The following is a 16,114-nucleotide window of genomic DNA, read 5'->3' as shown; positions in this document are numbered from 1 at the left end:
ACCTCTGCCACGTTTTTGCATGACCATAAGTCAATAAACATAATTCCTTTATTTCTGTTAAGTTTGAGAAGACTAAGTCCTAGAGCTGCTGGACTGCCCTTAACATCTTGATATCACGGGCCACTATTTAGTATCACTTCTTGTCCAAGTTCAGCCACTGTGGGTTGTGCCATTCTCATGGGAAGAAGAGAGTCTAACCAAGTACCACCACATGTTAGTTTTTACATGCCAGGGAAAGCAAGGGAAGCAAATCACCATGGAGATGGAGGAGGAAGAGGAGGAAGAGGAGGAGGAGGAACAGCTCACAGCATGGCTGAGGACATCACAGTCTATTTCCCAGGCCACCCCGTCCATCTTTACAGCCATTTCCTATAGCTCCAGGAATTCTTTCTTAAATCTCTGATAAAATTGCTCTGATACAGTCTCATACAATATACTAGCTTTTCTTTCTTCTTAAATGTGTGTGTGTGTGTGTGTGTGTGTGTGTGTGTGTGTGTAGGGAGGGTTCTGATTTTTGTGTTACAGATATTATAAAATCAGAATATACCCGAAAGACTTTTCACTCTGATAGTGAATCCTTGTGGAGTTACCTTAACATCTGATGTAACAGGACATATGAAGTGCATACTCTCAAGCAAATACCTAGTAGTAAGCATACTATCTAGAGAGCCATGGCTTTAAGGGCTATTAATTCAAAAAGGAAAAAAAAAAAAGCGCATCACATTTCTACAATTGCTATCACTTGAAAAACCCTATTAAAAGAGACTAAAATGTATTCTTACCTCCGTGCAACATAATAAAAAATAGGATTCCCAGCTTTGGAGGTGCCAGCTTGGTAGAAGATGCTTAACGTTTTCAAGGCCTTGAACTCTTCTTTCTCATGTACCTGGTGCCTAAAACAAAGAGTGGAGTCCCTTAGAGTCTTTACACAAATTGTTGCGTAGTTAAAGAAAAATGTGATTAATCAACAATTAAAAAAAAAAAAAAACACCAAAAAACAAAATACTGGAAAAGCAACCAGTTTTCTGAAGGGCAAAGTGTCAAGGTGTGTTCCTGAGTCGGGAGACTCTCTTGGGATTACTTAACACCGCCACTGGACATGCATGGGGGTCGCTCACCTTTTACCCATGCTACTTCTCTTTTCAGATAAAAGGATTTTTAGTTTGCTTTCCCTTGCAAGTTCAGTTCATCAATCCTCTCATTTATGGTTTTTAGAAAGGTGAGAAAGTGCCAGAATTCATCCCAGGACAAGCTAATAACTAGCAGGTGATCTTCCTGCGATAGTCTTCCTCGGAGGACTAATATAATCCACAACTTGATATTTGCTCCCGAAGGCACAGCTCAGAAGAAAATCATTTTAGGAAAGATTCCTGCTATTACTATACTTCTCCTGTTATTATTACATATATTTCAATCACTAGGTATTAGCCCATCCTTTTGAGCAGATATCTGCAGATCTATGAAGATGTACTGTATTGTAGTAATACTATAGACAGATGACTTCCCAATTCTTTCTGATGATACTATGAGAAATTCTAAAATTGTATCGGTATACATTAAGCTCTTTTATAGTGCAACTGCTATTAGATTTTTTTTCTGATAGTCAAAACTGCAATGAGAGCTCTGCAAGTCTCCCTTGTGTCACCAGTTAATTGCTTCTGATAGTAAGCAGATAGTCTACTACTCAAGAGTATATTCCAAGAAGTTATAAAACCATTAACCAAAGGCATAAAAAGGAAACTACGATTTATTATAGGTACTAGGACAGAAGATGTCAACTGGGTTTATCTATACAAAACTTCACTAATAACTTAGTTATGGTTTTCAACTCTCTATGAACCTGTGGAGCCATGACTGGTAATGAATGTTTAGCCAAATAATTACTTCTAATGGATATGGATGTCAAAATTCTCTATTGTAAAGTTCTATTTCAATTTATGATTTGAACTTATGTGTAAACTTGTGATGAAATTTTTACCATGTGGTCATGTATTCAAAAAGATGTATAAGTGCTGAGGCACAGAGAAGAGACAGAACTGAGCTGAGGAGAACTTTTTAGACAGAATACTTTTTAGCTTATCTGAACAGAACTTTTTAGAACAGAATTGGGGGTAATTTTTTAGTCAGGACAAAGGAGAACTTTTTAGACAGAACTGAATTCAAGAAAAACTCAGAAGTAAAGGCACAGCATTGGGAGAAAAGGCATTGAGAGTAAGAGCATTACTGTGACATCACAGCAGGAGGAGAGAGCAAGATGGGAGGAGAATGCAGTAGAAGAAGGCTTAGTCTTATTAAAGAGAACAAAGCTTTCTTCTTACAGTGTGGATCTTTTCACACTATCTTCCCTTTCCCTCTCTCTCCAAAGCAGGCTCTTATTGTCTAACGTAACTTTTATAAATTAACTTTTGAACATCAGGTGAGAATGTTTTCCTTCTGACGTTGGCACATCCTATGAATAAAACAACCAACTCACAGCCGTTCACAATGTACCATTTGTGAGATATAATCAAGTGTGTGTCTACTAGTGAGGATCTTTTAGTTGATAGATTAGAGTTCTCTAAATGAGATATAAAACAAATGTTTGCTGTGGCAGTATTTAAGTGTACTATATGTTCTGAATCTTAAACTAAAAAAAAAAATTAGAACCATGGACTTTTTGAAGGGTTAGTACGGTAATAAGAACTTAGGATTTAAATCCAAAAAAACCATAAAGCAGGTGTGAATTCAGGTCAATAAGTTATGTGTGCTTAGTGTATTTTCTATAACTATAACATGAAAATAATGGTATCTATCTATCTGTTCTTTAATTTATTAAATGAAGACCACGCCAAAGAGACCTTGCAAGATGGCTCAGCAGCTCAAAGTACTCACCACTGAACTGGCAGCCTGTGCTTGGTCCCTGGGACCCACATGGTGTGAGGAGAGAACTGACTCCCATAGATTGTTCTCTGACTCCACACTGGCAATGGCACACACACTCACACACACACACACACACACACACACACACACACACAAAACAAATGTTTAAAAAAAAGCTAAGTTTTTTTGGTAAGACATCGTTCTTTTTATAAGAAAAGCAATATATCAGAGCAAAACAAAACATGTTATATTAATACAGCATGAGCACATTCAATAAGTGGTTTGGTAATAAACTTTGTTTCACACCTCCCAAAACATATTCATCCTTTCAAAGTTGTGTTTTACCTGGTCATAAATTCCTCAAACTTTGAACTGGTAAGGTTAAGGCTGGACCAGTGTGTATCTGCCACAGGCTTGTGCTCCGGAGGACCCAGATATGCGAGAAGTGTGGCCATCTTATCAAAAGGTCGTCTTCCAACAGCTTTATGATCCCTGGTAACAACAGGAAATGCTTAGGAAATGGCACTTCACATTAATTGGGGAGTCTAACCTTCCTCTAGACTGCCACCGCTTGCTTTTCTTCTAACTACTTGTTCCTGCCTGATTTGTAAGTTTGCAGGATCGAGAGATCTCAGATCTTAAAAACACAATTATTTCCCACCCGTAAAACTTACTGTTTTAAATTCGATTTTTTTTTTCTTTTTCTTTTTTAGAATTGATAGTTCTAACATTCTCAACCACAGATTCTGTATCTTGTGAAAACCGTGTTTGGGACATGAGCCTATGTAACCATAGTAACTGATGGTCTTTTATGGACTTTTTTTTTTTTTTTTTTTGAGACATTGTCTTATTATACTTAGCTCAGGTTAACCTCAAACTCATGATCCTCCTGTTTCAGCCTCCCAAATGCTGGTATCATATCATGTTTTTAAAGATTTATTTTTTTATTCACGTGTATTTGTGTATGAGGCCAGAAGTTTGTATCAGATCCTCTGGAGCTGGAATTAAGAGGTGTGTTGTGAGCTACTTGCCATGGGTGCTGGAGAACAAACTGGAAGAGCAGTGTGGGAGTCTGAATAAGAATGGCCCCATAGGCTTATATGTCTGAATACTTAGTGTGTGTTCTCCCCGTCCCCCCTTCCTTCGTGGTTATATCAAAATTACAGGATGTTCAAGCTAGTTGGCAGACATGAAACTGTCAAATAATTGCCTATATTTTCATGTTTGAAATATATATCATTTTTAAAGTAGCACATTTAAAAATTTCAACAAACTGCGTATGTATTCAAATCATGAAAAAAGAAGAGAATGTTCATTTTTAAAAGTTCCAGGTTATTAGCCAGGCGGTGATGGTGCACACCTTTAATCCCAGCACTTGGGAGGCAGTGGCAGGTGGATCTTTGTGTGTCTGAGGCCAGCCTGGTCTACAGGGCAGTCAAGGCTACACAGAGAAACCTTGTCTTAAAACAACAAAAACAAAAACAAAAAACAAAGCTAAGCAAAGCTCCAGGCTACTTGGGTATTGCCAGGATAAAGTACTTTCCTTCTCCTGCTTCAGTGGCACATGTCAGCCATGCCCATGCCTACATCAACCCATAAACAGTTCATAAAGGATTAAGAAGTTTACTTTTAAACTTCCATCTCCTAGTTGTTTAGCCACAGTGATCTCCTCAGACACAGAAACTGGAGCCCTTTACAATTCTATATAAACTTAAAAGGAAATAACTCTGTCAAAGGACAGCAGGTAATTTATGTCACTAGAAGCTTTTACTAAAAAGCTAGTGAAATAATTTCCAAATACTTTGAGTTACTGCATTCAGTCTCATCCTCTCTAGTTTGCCTTAGCTCTAGACATGGTCTTACCATGTAGCCCTGGCAGGCCTAGAACTCATGTAGACCAGGCTGGCCTCAGATTCACAGAGATCTACCAGCTTTGCCACTGCATTGCATGCAGTGGGATTAAACAGCATGGCACCATGCCTGACTGACTGGGTACTTTCTATCTGCAGCTTGGTTTGCATACACTTAATAAATAGTATCACAAGTTCTACAGCTGATGCTGCTGATCATATAACATGAGTTAATTTTTGCCATATGCAGGTGAATCTGCACTTCTCTTTCCAAATCATAATACTGCAAAAATGTGCAAATAGAAGATCAATATTTAGGATCAATAATTTTATTAATTCAACTTAAACTAAGTGTTTAATTTCCCCAAGACTGGGAAAATATACCTGTTGCTGGAAAGATACTGGCCAATTTTCTCCTGATTGTTCCAAAGCAGCCGATGTAAAGCAAGCACATTGCCGTCGCTGATGAAGGAAAGACTATGGTTTACTGCATCACTTGTGGGACAATCTGATGCTATATCTAGGAAAAACCTGCAAAAATACAAAGCCATTAGAATTTTTAACCCAGGTATACTTATGCATTACACTTATATAGAGTCTAGTAATATAGTAGCTGTGATTGCAAAGGTCTTATGCCCTCAGTGTAAACAAGAAGCACAAGGAGAAAGTTGTCTTCCCATTTCTGATATTAGTTTCCACTTCAACTGCAGAGCAGGCTTCTGAAGTTGGAGAACAATACATTTAGATGGATAAAATCTGGAGAATAAGCTAGTATCTTAACAGATAAAAGACATGGAGGCCTAGGTAAAGACTTCTCTTAAAGTTACACCAGCTGCCTGTCAGAGCCAGGAGTGGAACTTCAGTAGTCTTAACCATCTGTGAGTAGTCATAATAGTTATTTTCTACCTGAAGACACCAAAGGCCAGGAAGCACTGTATGACAACAAACTGGAAGGGCAGCTGCAGAAGGCTGCGTGACATGAGTGACATCAGCTAGGCTTCTGAAGGGATTCTGCCAGCTCAAGCCTACAAACGTGGCTCTGGCAGACTTTGCCCTTCTCCCCATCCCCTCTACTTTGCTAAACACTGTTAGATTACATTCCTAAAGGTAGCCACTAAGGTCTAGTCCCTTATTTGGCCACTTCCTCCTCTTGAGGCTGACTACTATCTATGTATTGGAAGTCCAGCAGTCAAAAGCCCTGCTTTGGCCAGTAAAATCAAACACCTCATCCTAACACTGGGTGTCCCCTTTTTACCTTTATAAACTGCCATTTGCCTATGGGCTATGTCTGTCTCCTCTCTATCCAGAGGCAGGCCTTTGTCATCATTCCAGGGCCCAACCCCTGCTCCCTGGGACAAACATCCCTTCTCCCTCTCCCTCGTTCCCTTCTCCCTCCCTCATCCTCTATCTCCTGTCTTTGTCTCTCATTTCCTGCTCTCTGTCCCTCTCGTCTGTGCTGAGCACTTGGTGGTGGGTTGTCGTGTGCAGACTCCCGTCCCTTCGGTGTCTCATGCTGGCAAATGACTTCTGAACATCAGCGCTTTCATAAAGCTCTTTCGCAGGAATCATCTCACTTGTTTTAAAGCAACCCTGGCAAAGACAGCACTACCCCAAGGTTACAGATAAACCAACGATTTAGAGGATTGAAGTGAAGAATCAGTTATGAAAATTCAGTCTTAAAGCCTCTACAATTATCTGTCTCTTCGCACTCAAAATCTTCTCTTTTTGTACTTTTGGGTATATGGGGTATTGTTTTAACTTCAGAGACACTTCTAAACTGAAGAAACAGAAGTATTACCAACATAAAAGCACCCTGATATATTACCTGTATCGCATGGCTATAGTTTTTAATACAGGGAATCTTCTTGAGCCCTTTCTGCAGCACTGCCTAAGTTAGAAAACGCCAACAGCGCTTTACAGTTTCCAAAGAAGGAAACTGCCATGAGTAGAGAGAGTTTTCTCAATGTCTCTTAAAATTAAACAAAACAAAATGTGGTCTTAGTCTAAAAAGGATTGGGGGGAGGGGAAATCACATACAGAAATTTAATGTAGACCAGATACACGGACTGCAGTAAAATGGAGACAACAGTGGCCACTGAAGACTCTGGCTGCTTACCTTCGTGCCAAGTCAAAGTTGCTTTTCACAAAATCATTAAAAGGCCTCATATGCTCTTCTTTTGTGAACAGTACATGATTGGCAATGCTCTGAAGTACCTAAACAATCAAACAAGATTATGAGTAGTCAGGTTATCTGCTATATGAAACCTATAAATTAATATCGTCATTAAAATATAAATCTTCCCTTGATATTTCTACTGGCAGTTCAAATCAATTATTCATTATTGTAAAAAATATCCTAAATATTGTTTTAATTCTTTTCAAGTAGAAATATTATTATACATGTTATAGATACAAAGTATCTATTACATGTGTATTGTGTGATATGTGCATATATGCACACATTTGCAAGTGTGAGTTGGTACATGTGTGCAAGCATATGGAGGCCAGAGTTTGACGCTATTTCCCCCCATCATTGCCCATCTTCTATATTACAGCATCTTTCACATGATAGGAGTATTTGGACTCAGTCTAGCTAGCCAGCTTGTTCCAGGGATCCTGTCTATGCCTCCAGCATGCTGGGATTATAGGCTGAATGTCATGCACCCCTGACATTTACCTGGGTGCTGGGGGATCTGAGCCACAGTCCTCATGCTTGCATGGTAAGCACTTTACACATGGCTCATGTTCACAGTTTCAAATGCTGTTGTTAATAACAACAACAACAACAATAATAATAATAATAAAGACTAAAGAAATCCTACAATCTGCATCTTTATTTCCACCTCAAATTTTTCAAAGCAGTTACACAGAAAACCCTCACTGATAGACAAATTAGATACTTATTTGCTTGTATACCCTCATAGTGCCTACTATGTGTGTGTATATGTACATGTATATGTATATATGTACGTGTGTGTATATAAAATTCCTCTGCAATACAAACAAATGAAAACAAAAGGCACATAACTGAAGCAAAATGAAGACAAAGTACTTTGAATATGAAGCACTGAAAAATTAGCTAGCAGGAAAATTAAACGTTATAAGAGTATCAAAATAATTCACCTTTGACATTAACTTCAAGCCCCTTTCAATTCTAGGTGGTGGCTTTTTATCTAAAATCCCTGCTTCATATGGCGAGACGATGGCAGGATTGATGAATCTGAGAAACATGGCACTTCCTACGGCACCGATGCTGTTCTGAGGGAAGCGCTGGCTAACCACCTGAGGAGGAGGAGTTGAGAGGTGAGCAGACAGTTTGTGTTGAAATATAAGAAGTGGAAACAAAGGCTTCAAGGGCAAAGTCTGCACAAAATTCCAATTATCAATCTTTTGAATGATCTGTTTTTAACTTTTTTCCTTGTTCCAAAACACCAGAAAAATAAGGTTTATCCTTAACTAATCATGTGTGATTTTTTTAAAGACACAATTAAAAGAGAAGAAAAATCTCCTCAAAGAAACCTGAAAAAAGATTTTACTTCATAATCATTATAGCCAACAAAAGTAGACTTAATTTCATACAAAGGTTAACATATTTTTCTATCATCAACAGACATGAAAAGTACAGTTGACTTTTCTAAGGCCCTGAGAGCTGAGTTTCTAGCAGCACACCTCCTACACACTCTATTCCTAACAGGAATAGCTAACGCTTTGCATACCCGTTAAAATTGACATTTCAGTGCAACTTACCATACACATCTCTGCTTAGATTTCTACTGAGTGAAAAAACTTACTTACAAGCCATGTTCCTGCCAGCCACTTTTCTTCATAAGCATGCTTCCTAATATAAGGACCTACCTATTATTTAAATCACAGGAGAAACAGGAACTCTTGGGAACCTAAAAGATAAAAGGATCCTACCAGAAGACAGATCCCCCACACTCCACGTACCTCAATTTATTCTTCTGCCAAGCAAGTAACAAAATAAATTAAAACCAAAAACAAAACAAAACAAAATCTTTCAGGGCCCAGGAAGTAGCTGCTCTCCTTGAAAAGTAACAGGAAGGCAATGTAAACGAACCTATTCTCTCTATAACAAAAATGTTCTGCATAGGATGCAAAGGAACAGGCAGACCAGACAGGGGGCAATGGCACAGAACTGGCTGCCCCTCTACCTCTTCCTAATACTTCCCATTTTAAGCTAACACTTGGAAACTGAATTATCCTAGAATTTAATTTCTGTATAGATCATATACATATTTCTTTTTTTAAAAGAACAAATGCAATAGTCAAAAGCTATTTTCGTTTGCTGTGGCTAACTGTGATAGTGGAGCCGTAGCACTCACAATAATGGGAACACAAGGACACCCTGCATCTCAAAGGCTCCTGGGGTGGAGAAATGAAAAAACAGGGTTTATGTGCAGAAGTACTTATCATTTTATTTTTCTTTACTGGGTGTCAATATTTGTCTTTAATTCACAGACTCAACTGCAGATTAACTCTTGAATATTTCACTTTATTCTGACCCATTTTGTGCTTTGTGGTTTCTTTTTTTCTTTCTTATGCCTTTTTTTTTTTTTTATGGATATGGGCATTTTGCCTGCATATAAGTCTGTACACCACTTACAAGCCAGATACCCTCAGGGGCCAAAAGAGGGTGTCAGATCTGCTGGAATTACTATCACAGATGGTTACTGGGAATTGAACCTGGCCCTCTGGGAGAAAAGCCAGTTTTCTTAACCACTGTGCCATCTCTCCAGCCCTAGGGGTTGTATCATAAATGTGTACTTACCCATGGCCCAAAATCTCAAAATAATTTTCTATTGTTTCTGATAAAAAAAATGGTGGTCGTAGGACCTAGCTCAGAGGGGTTTGTGAGCTCCAGTTTCTCTATGTATGCGGTGATGTCGCTCGGGGAGCTTCTCTGGGGTACAGCTCTTTTGTGTGCTTACAGCACCCAGGGTGAACCTTAGGAAATCCTGAGAAACTGGGGAGTTGGCTAAATATAGCTGTCTCTTTTAGCTGAAATAGAGTTTTGCATATAAAACTAAGAAAATTCAAGTTTACTTTTCTAGGACAGTTTTTAAACTTTTGAGGTACTAGAATCTCAGATCTGATAAAAAAGAAAGCAAATATCAGATTCATCATATAATTTCAACATGCGCAAAGGCCAACGTTGACATGGAGTTCTTTTAGAATTTCCACATTTAGAATTTCCAAACTGAGACAAAACTATCAGTAAGCTAACAAGACCATGAAGTGTTTTGGGAGCAAATCAGGAAGAAGGAAGAAGACTAACACTCCCTCTAGGGACGCCATGCTCCTAGTCCACCAGTGCTTGCATCTTAAGCAGGGTGGGGTTTGTTGTTGTTTGTTTTATATGAGTCCACTGTAGCTGTCTTCAGACACACCAGAAGACCCCATTACATCATGATCCCATTGCATCAGATCCCATTACAGATGGTTGTGAGCCACCATGTGGTTGCTGGGTATTGAACTCAGAACCTCTGGAAGAGCAGTCAGTGTTCCTAATTGATGAGCCATCTCTCCAACCCTTTTTAGCAGGTTGTTTTTAAAATAATAATATCAATTTAACACACCAAAATCATGAAATAGTTTTAATAGGCCCAACCAACATCATAGTTTGCCCTTAAGGAACGAGTTGGTTTATTAAACTTCTATGGAAGTGTCTTTATAAGTATTAGCAATGGCTGCATACAGCCTTTATAATGTATGTCTGAAAGTAGTTGTTTCAGAGGCTGGGTGTGGTAGTTCTCACATGTAATCCCTGCAAGGGGAGACGAAGGTAAGAGCACTGCCTTGAGTTCAGGCCAGCCTGCTATGAAGGTCTGTTCGGTGCTTACAGCACTTAAGACCTGTTTCAAAAATACAAAAACTTGCTACTTGCTGGTTATCTCTAGAAATAAAGATCTTATAAAAACACAACTTACATTGTCTCCTCATTTATATTTGAAAATACTCAGCTTGTGATCATAAGAAAGTCTGAATTATCTTCTAAGAAGAGTATTATAAAATTAGTATGAAAGTACTATAACTTTTAACCCTTTCCAGATCTCTAAAAAATATTACCAAAACTTCATGTTTCAGAAAAAGTTTCACAGGGCTGGAGAGATGACTCAGCGGTTAAGAGCACTGATTGCTCTTCCACAGGTCCTGAGTTCAATTCCCAGCAACCACATGGTGGCTCACAACCATCTGTAATGGGGTCTGATGCCCTCTTCTGGTGTGCCTGAAGAAAGCAATGGTGGTGTATTCATATGCATAAAATATATAATAAGTAAATCTTAAAAAAAAAAAGAAAAAGAAAAAGTTTCACGTATTGTATATATATATATATCCTTGACAGCGATATCTATATTTTTGGAACTAAAACCTAACAATTAAAATTAATAAAGAGATACTGTATAAAAAGTTTCATGAGTCAATTTATAAAAGGACTACTCTTTCTTTCACTACTATTTAACATCAATCTGGAATTTTATCCAACACCACATATTTAAGTTTTTTGTTTGTTTTGTTTTGTTTTGTTTTTGGCATTTTGCGACAGGATTTCTCTGTGTGGCCTGGCTATCATGAAACTTTCTTTGTAGACTAGGTTGTCTCCAACTCAAGAGATCCACCTGCCTCTGCCTTCTGAGTGCTGGAATTAAAGGCATGCACCACCATGCCTGGCATGTTGTACCTTATTTCCAAGTGTATAAAAATCTAATTTGGATGTAAATGATATTCTACATGTAAGGTCAATGATCAGCTAACCCTTGCCCCTAACACAAACACATACACACTCTTCCCTAGGTAAAGTTGAACTACAAAAATCATATAATAAATTACATATCAGCAGAGGATCACTAGTTATACATGGTGAGTTAGGCAGGCAGCTGCTCCAGTAATCTAAGTACACACTATGTTGAGTACAATCAACTGAATCAGCTGTTAAATGTCAACATAGCTAATCACCCAAACTCGAAACTTTCTATCTTTCACTTATTACAAAGGAGGTCAGCTTGCTCTCAAAGGAGAAAGAATTAGATTCCGTTAAACAACTTTAAAAACATGACATTCTAAATTTATAATGGTTAGCATGTCTTCATACTTTAGAATCTGTTCTGAAGTACTGCCAATTAGACCCCCTTAGTTTCCTAAGGACTGCCACATGGGCTGAGAAATACATTCCAAAATTTCATACATATATGAAAAATCTACTAAAAAATTCCAAGGAATTTTTATATAAAACCATAATAAATAATGTTAGGAAAGCTATAATACATGCTCTAGAGAAACACAGAAAGCCTGACTTTAATTATGTTATGCTACACAATGACATTAGTGTAACAGTAAACAAGAATGTTAGAAACAGCAAATTAATTTCCACAGTGATGATGTATAATGTTAAACCCACAATGCTGAGAATTAGAAGGCTGAAGCATTAGAGGAAAATGTTTTAAGCAGGAGAGCCATCCAATCCAATCCATTTGTTCAGAGATGATCAATTTCACATAATACACTCAAAAAGAAAATTCTGAATGGACATAATAAAAGTATGAGTCTAAAGTTTAATTTAGTTCTGAATTTTAAATACAATTATAAACATAAAGCTTTATTATATGTAAAAGTAGAAAATGGAAGATGAAACTAGACAAATATGACTTTAAATTATTCCTTTTTAATAAAACTCCCTACAACTTGTGAAAGGTTGTTTTTGGGTTTTTTTTTTTTTGGTTTTTTGGTTGTTTTTTTTAAATTACATCATTCTCTATAATCAATTGGATTAAGTGAACAAAGATGGGACTAAACTGGATAATGGTAAGTCACATCCACAGATGATGTTATTTTAAAAATGATTGCAAGTTATACTGTGAACAAATGATAGTCATAGGAAGAAAATAATTATGGCAATCATAACTTTCTTCCTTTCACAAGACGGCCAAGTCAGAAGCAGGCAATACACTCAAGTCACGTTTGCACAGTGGGCTCCTGTGTGAGCCTGGCCTCACTGAGCCTCCTCCTCGCGGGAGAGATGTAATGTGTATTTCCTCTGAGGTAAAAGGAACATCAGCATTAATATTTCTATGATCTAAGCACAAATGTCTAAATCAGGGGTGGCTGATACTATCAAGGTAAAAATATAAGGAGTAAACATTAAAATTTAGTAACTTTGAGATTAGAGTTAGGAAATGATCCTTGGTTTTGGTAGCTCTAGCATGTGCATCCTGAATTTAATGTCTGTGGGGCAGGAGAAGGTCACATTTCTACCCACAATGTATTTATCAAGAAATGCTTTTGTTTCTAGAAAAAGAAACCACTCACATGACCTGCAAACGAGAAGCAAGAATGAAGACAGTCAGCATCCCCTAAGGCCTTGAAATTAAGTTTCTTTCTCATTCATTTATAATTTTAAAAATAACAATAAAATTAGATCAAGGATATTCAATGTAATAAATAAATGCACAAAAAAATACCTTTGGAGTAAATCAAACCAAAGGAACACAGAGAATGTTTCAATGTAACTTAATTCCAGGGTTAATCGAAATGAGAGCTATTTTGTGCCAGAATTAGTAGAATGATTTCACAGTGAAGGTCAAATAGCTGAAGTGAAGATGTTCTTAACAAATAGCAAAGATTTGGGGTTTGCTTTGAAAGAAACAGCTAATAAAAAGTTCTCCAAACTTACTGATTTTTTGTTTTCCTTTCTTTCTTTTACTGTAGCTTTATTCAGTAGGGAGTGGCAAGTTGCCTACAGAACAGAGATGAGCACAAACAAGTCACAGCACCGGCTACAGACAGCAACAAAAACAATGTTGGCTTGTACACAAACTTCACGGTAAAATGTAACACAAATGGAACCAACAGAAAGGCAGAAATCAACTGAATTTTGAGGGATGAAGTTTAATCCTGGATTTTAATTTTTATTACACTTTTAAGCCAAGCATAAAATAAACAGCAAGAAATGGTGAGACCCAATCATGTCTACTATTTCTGGCTATAAGTCATGGAAAAGCTGTCCTCAAGCAATCTCAGGAATATTTATACTTGAGTCAATTCCTAGCTTTTGATAAATTTTACTTAAAATATTTATTATGAAGTAGACCACACACTGAAAACATTGTGTCTACATAATTTTTTCTGATATATAAAATACTTCTCTGTGTATCCTTCAATTGACTTAAGAGTTATTTTTCCAACACCTAGCAGTTAATTATGTTATTAAATAAAAAAATTAAATGGCTAGATATGCAGAAAACAAAGTTTAGAGACTCTGAACTCCATCTTTTAAATGGAGTGCTGTTATAATCTCACATCTTCCAATGCCCACAGAGTGATCCCTAAAATGGTGCTAAGTTTATTGAAAGCCGCTGTATTTGGAAAAAGAATGTTAGCATCAACTAGGAAAAAAAGTTTATTAATACCAAAGTTAAGAAATTGAAGATAATATTGTAGATTCAAATTTAAATCTGATTAGAAATGTCATTCATTATAGATGGCGATTTACCAGACTGCCCTTTCCCATGTAAAAGTCCAAACCATCCATGTAAACCCACACAGGTGTCAGTCTCACCACAGCTCCATCTCTAGAATAAAGACTTCTTCAAAGTTAAAACTTCTGATTAGATTATACCAATTATTTTTTTAAAATATTTTAAAAAATTAGGATAAGACCCAGTTATGGTGGTAAATGCCTGTAATCCTAGCCTTTGGGAGGTGAATGGAAGAAAATCAAGAGTTCAAGGCAAACCTGGGCAAAAAAGACACTTTCTCAAAACAACTTAACCATAATACAAATTTTTTGATCCAGATTTCTAAGATATTGAAACCCTTCAGTTTTAAATCCATCCATCCATTCATCCATTCACCCACCATCCACCCGCCATCCACCCATCCATCTAGCAGCTCTTGTATACCTAGACGCCAGCACCATCCTAGGCCTAGGAAGCAGAGGTAAAAGCTCATCTCAGTGTGCTTTGCTTCAGGCTTTAAGGCAGTTTACAAAAGTATAACCATGTAAATATCCAGATTTTTTTCAATTATGTTATGCAGCTACCATTGAGCTTTAACACACATGTATAACCTCACGTGAAGTGGGAAAGACAATGCTTACTTAAGATCACAGTAGCTATTTCCCATCTTTCTCATCAGAACTGAACATTCACTCTAGAAATTATTTTCTCTTTGTTCCAAATTTATCAGAAAGAAAAGAAATAGTATATGAGAAAAAGTTTAATTATAAATCTGTCATACAGAAAATATCTAATAAAAAATAAAGGGGTTAGAAGAGACAAAAAATAAATCTGTCATACATATTATAACTATTATTGTATTATGTATTATTCTTACATAGCATTAACCATCTTTTCTAAGAAGGAAAATATATAGAGCTGATTACAAGATACAAAAAAGCCTGAAAAACCAAATCTGAACTCAAGTAAAAATCAGCTAGCAATATACTCACTTAGCTTCCAAAGTTTCCCCAGTAAATCCTCAAAGGAGCTATGTTTACTAAGAAAAAGAAAAAATGTGTTCCCATCCTTCCCAGCAGAGCATAAAAGTACAAGGACGCCATTATGTCACTGCCAAAGCTACAAGGGCAAGCAAAGCCCAAAGAGGAACAAAAGAAGGAAGGAAGGAAGGAAGGAAGGAAGGAAGGAAGGAAGGAAGGAAGGAAGGGAAGGGAAGGAGGGAGGTCTGGAGGGAGGTCTGGAGGGAGGTCTGGAGGGAGGTCTGGAGGGAGGGAGGGAGGGAGGACAGAGTTAAGGACAGAGACCAGAGACTCAATGAAAAACGTATTGGGTCTGAAGCTTTTTTATTTCTATCTTTGTCTTTGGTCCCTGTAACATTTGCTCATGAAAAACCAAAATCTTACTTACAACAAAACCTTTGCTCCATGGTAGTCTGCACTAATTTTACCCACTACAAGTAATGCTTACGTAAGTAACATCTGCATGGTGTTTCCGTGAAGCTTTAATGTGCTAACTGCAGTGCAGGCAATGCAGGCTGCTGTCAAGTGCGCGCTAAGCAGCACAGCACAGGGCAGCACAGAGTGAGCCACCAGTCAGCACTTCCTGTGTTCACAGTTCCTTACAAACCTAACTAGGAAGGCTGGCAAGAATCCTGCTTACTTAAATGTGTAGAAATGATACATTTATTCCTTAATGAAATATTTCCCACATACTTATTAAGTGTCCAGTTCTCTTTACTTTACTAGTATAGTGCTCTCAAACTGGTGCCCAAGTTTGCTGATGATACAAATACATTTTTCATTATGGGATCAGCCACATGAAGAGTTTCTATTAAAGTCTAGTAGGCAGAGAGTGTGATCAGCACACTCGACTAGGGGGATGACCTATCACAGTCTAGTTAACCCACCCTGTAGCTGCACACCCGACTAG

At 37.5% G+C, this 16,114-nt stretch overlaps 1 protein-coding gene across 6 annotated transcripts in view; it reads right to left on the bottom strand.

Moving 5' to 3' along the window:
* Positions 1-16,114, bottom strand: part of Nf1 (neurofibromin 1) — a 248,756-nt gene that overhangs the window by 102,865 nt on the left and 129,777 nt on the right. For 4 of the 6 annotated variants that reach the window (XM_029483492.1, XM_029483490.1, XM_029483495.1 and 1 more), the window contains 6 exons: positions 13,402-13,464; positions 7,836-7,994; positions 6,829-6,926; positions 5,097-5,243; positions 3,208-3,354; positions 783-893 (listed from right to left, as the gene is read on the bottom strand). In XM_029483492.1, the coding sequence (XP_029339352.1) occupies positions 783-893; positions 3,208-3,354; positions 5,097-5,243; positions 6,829-6,926; positions 7,836-7,994; positions 13,402-13,464 (725 nt within the window). The remainder of the gene's footprint in view (positions 1-782; positions 894-3,207; positions 3,355-5,096; positions 5,244-6,828; positions 6,927-7,835; positions 7,995-13,401; positions 13,465-16,114) is intronic. The other 2 variants (XM_029483494.1, XM_029483493.1) reach the window with 1 other exon arrangement.

This window comes from Mus caroli, chromosome 11 (genome assembly GCF_900094665.2).
Source record: "Mus caroli chromosome 11, CAROLI_EIJ_v1.1, whole genome shotgun sequence".
Classification (NCBI taxonomy): Eukaryota; Metazoa; Chordata; class Mammalia; order Rodentia; family Muridae; genus Mus; species Mus caroli.
This window is presented reverse-complemented; position numbering and strand designations above follow the sequence as displayed.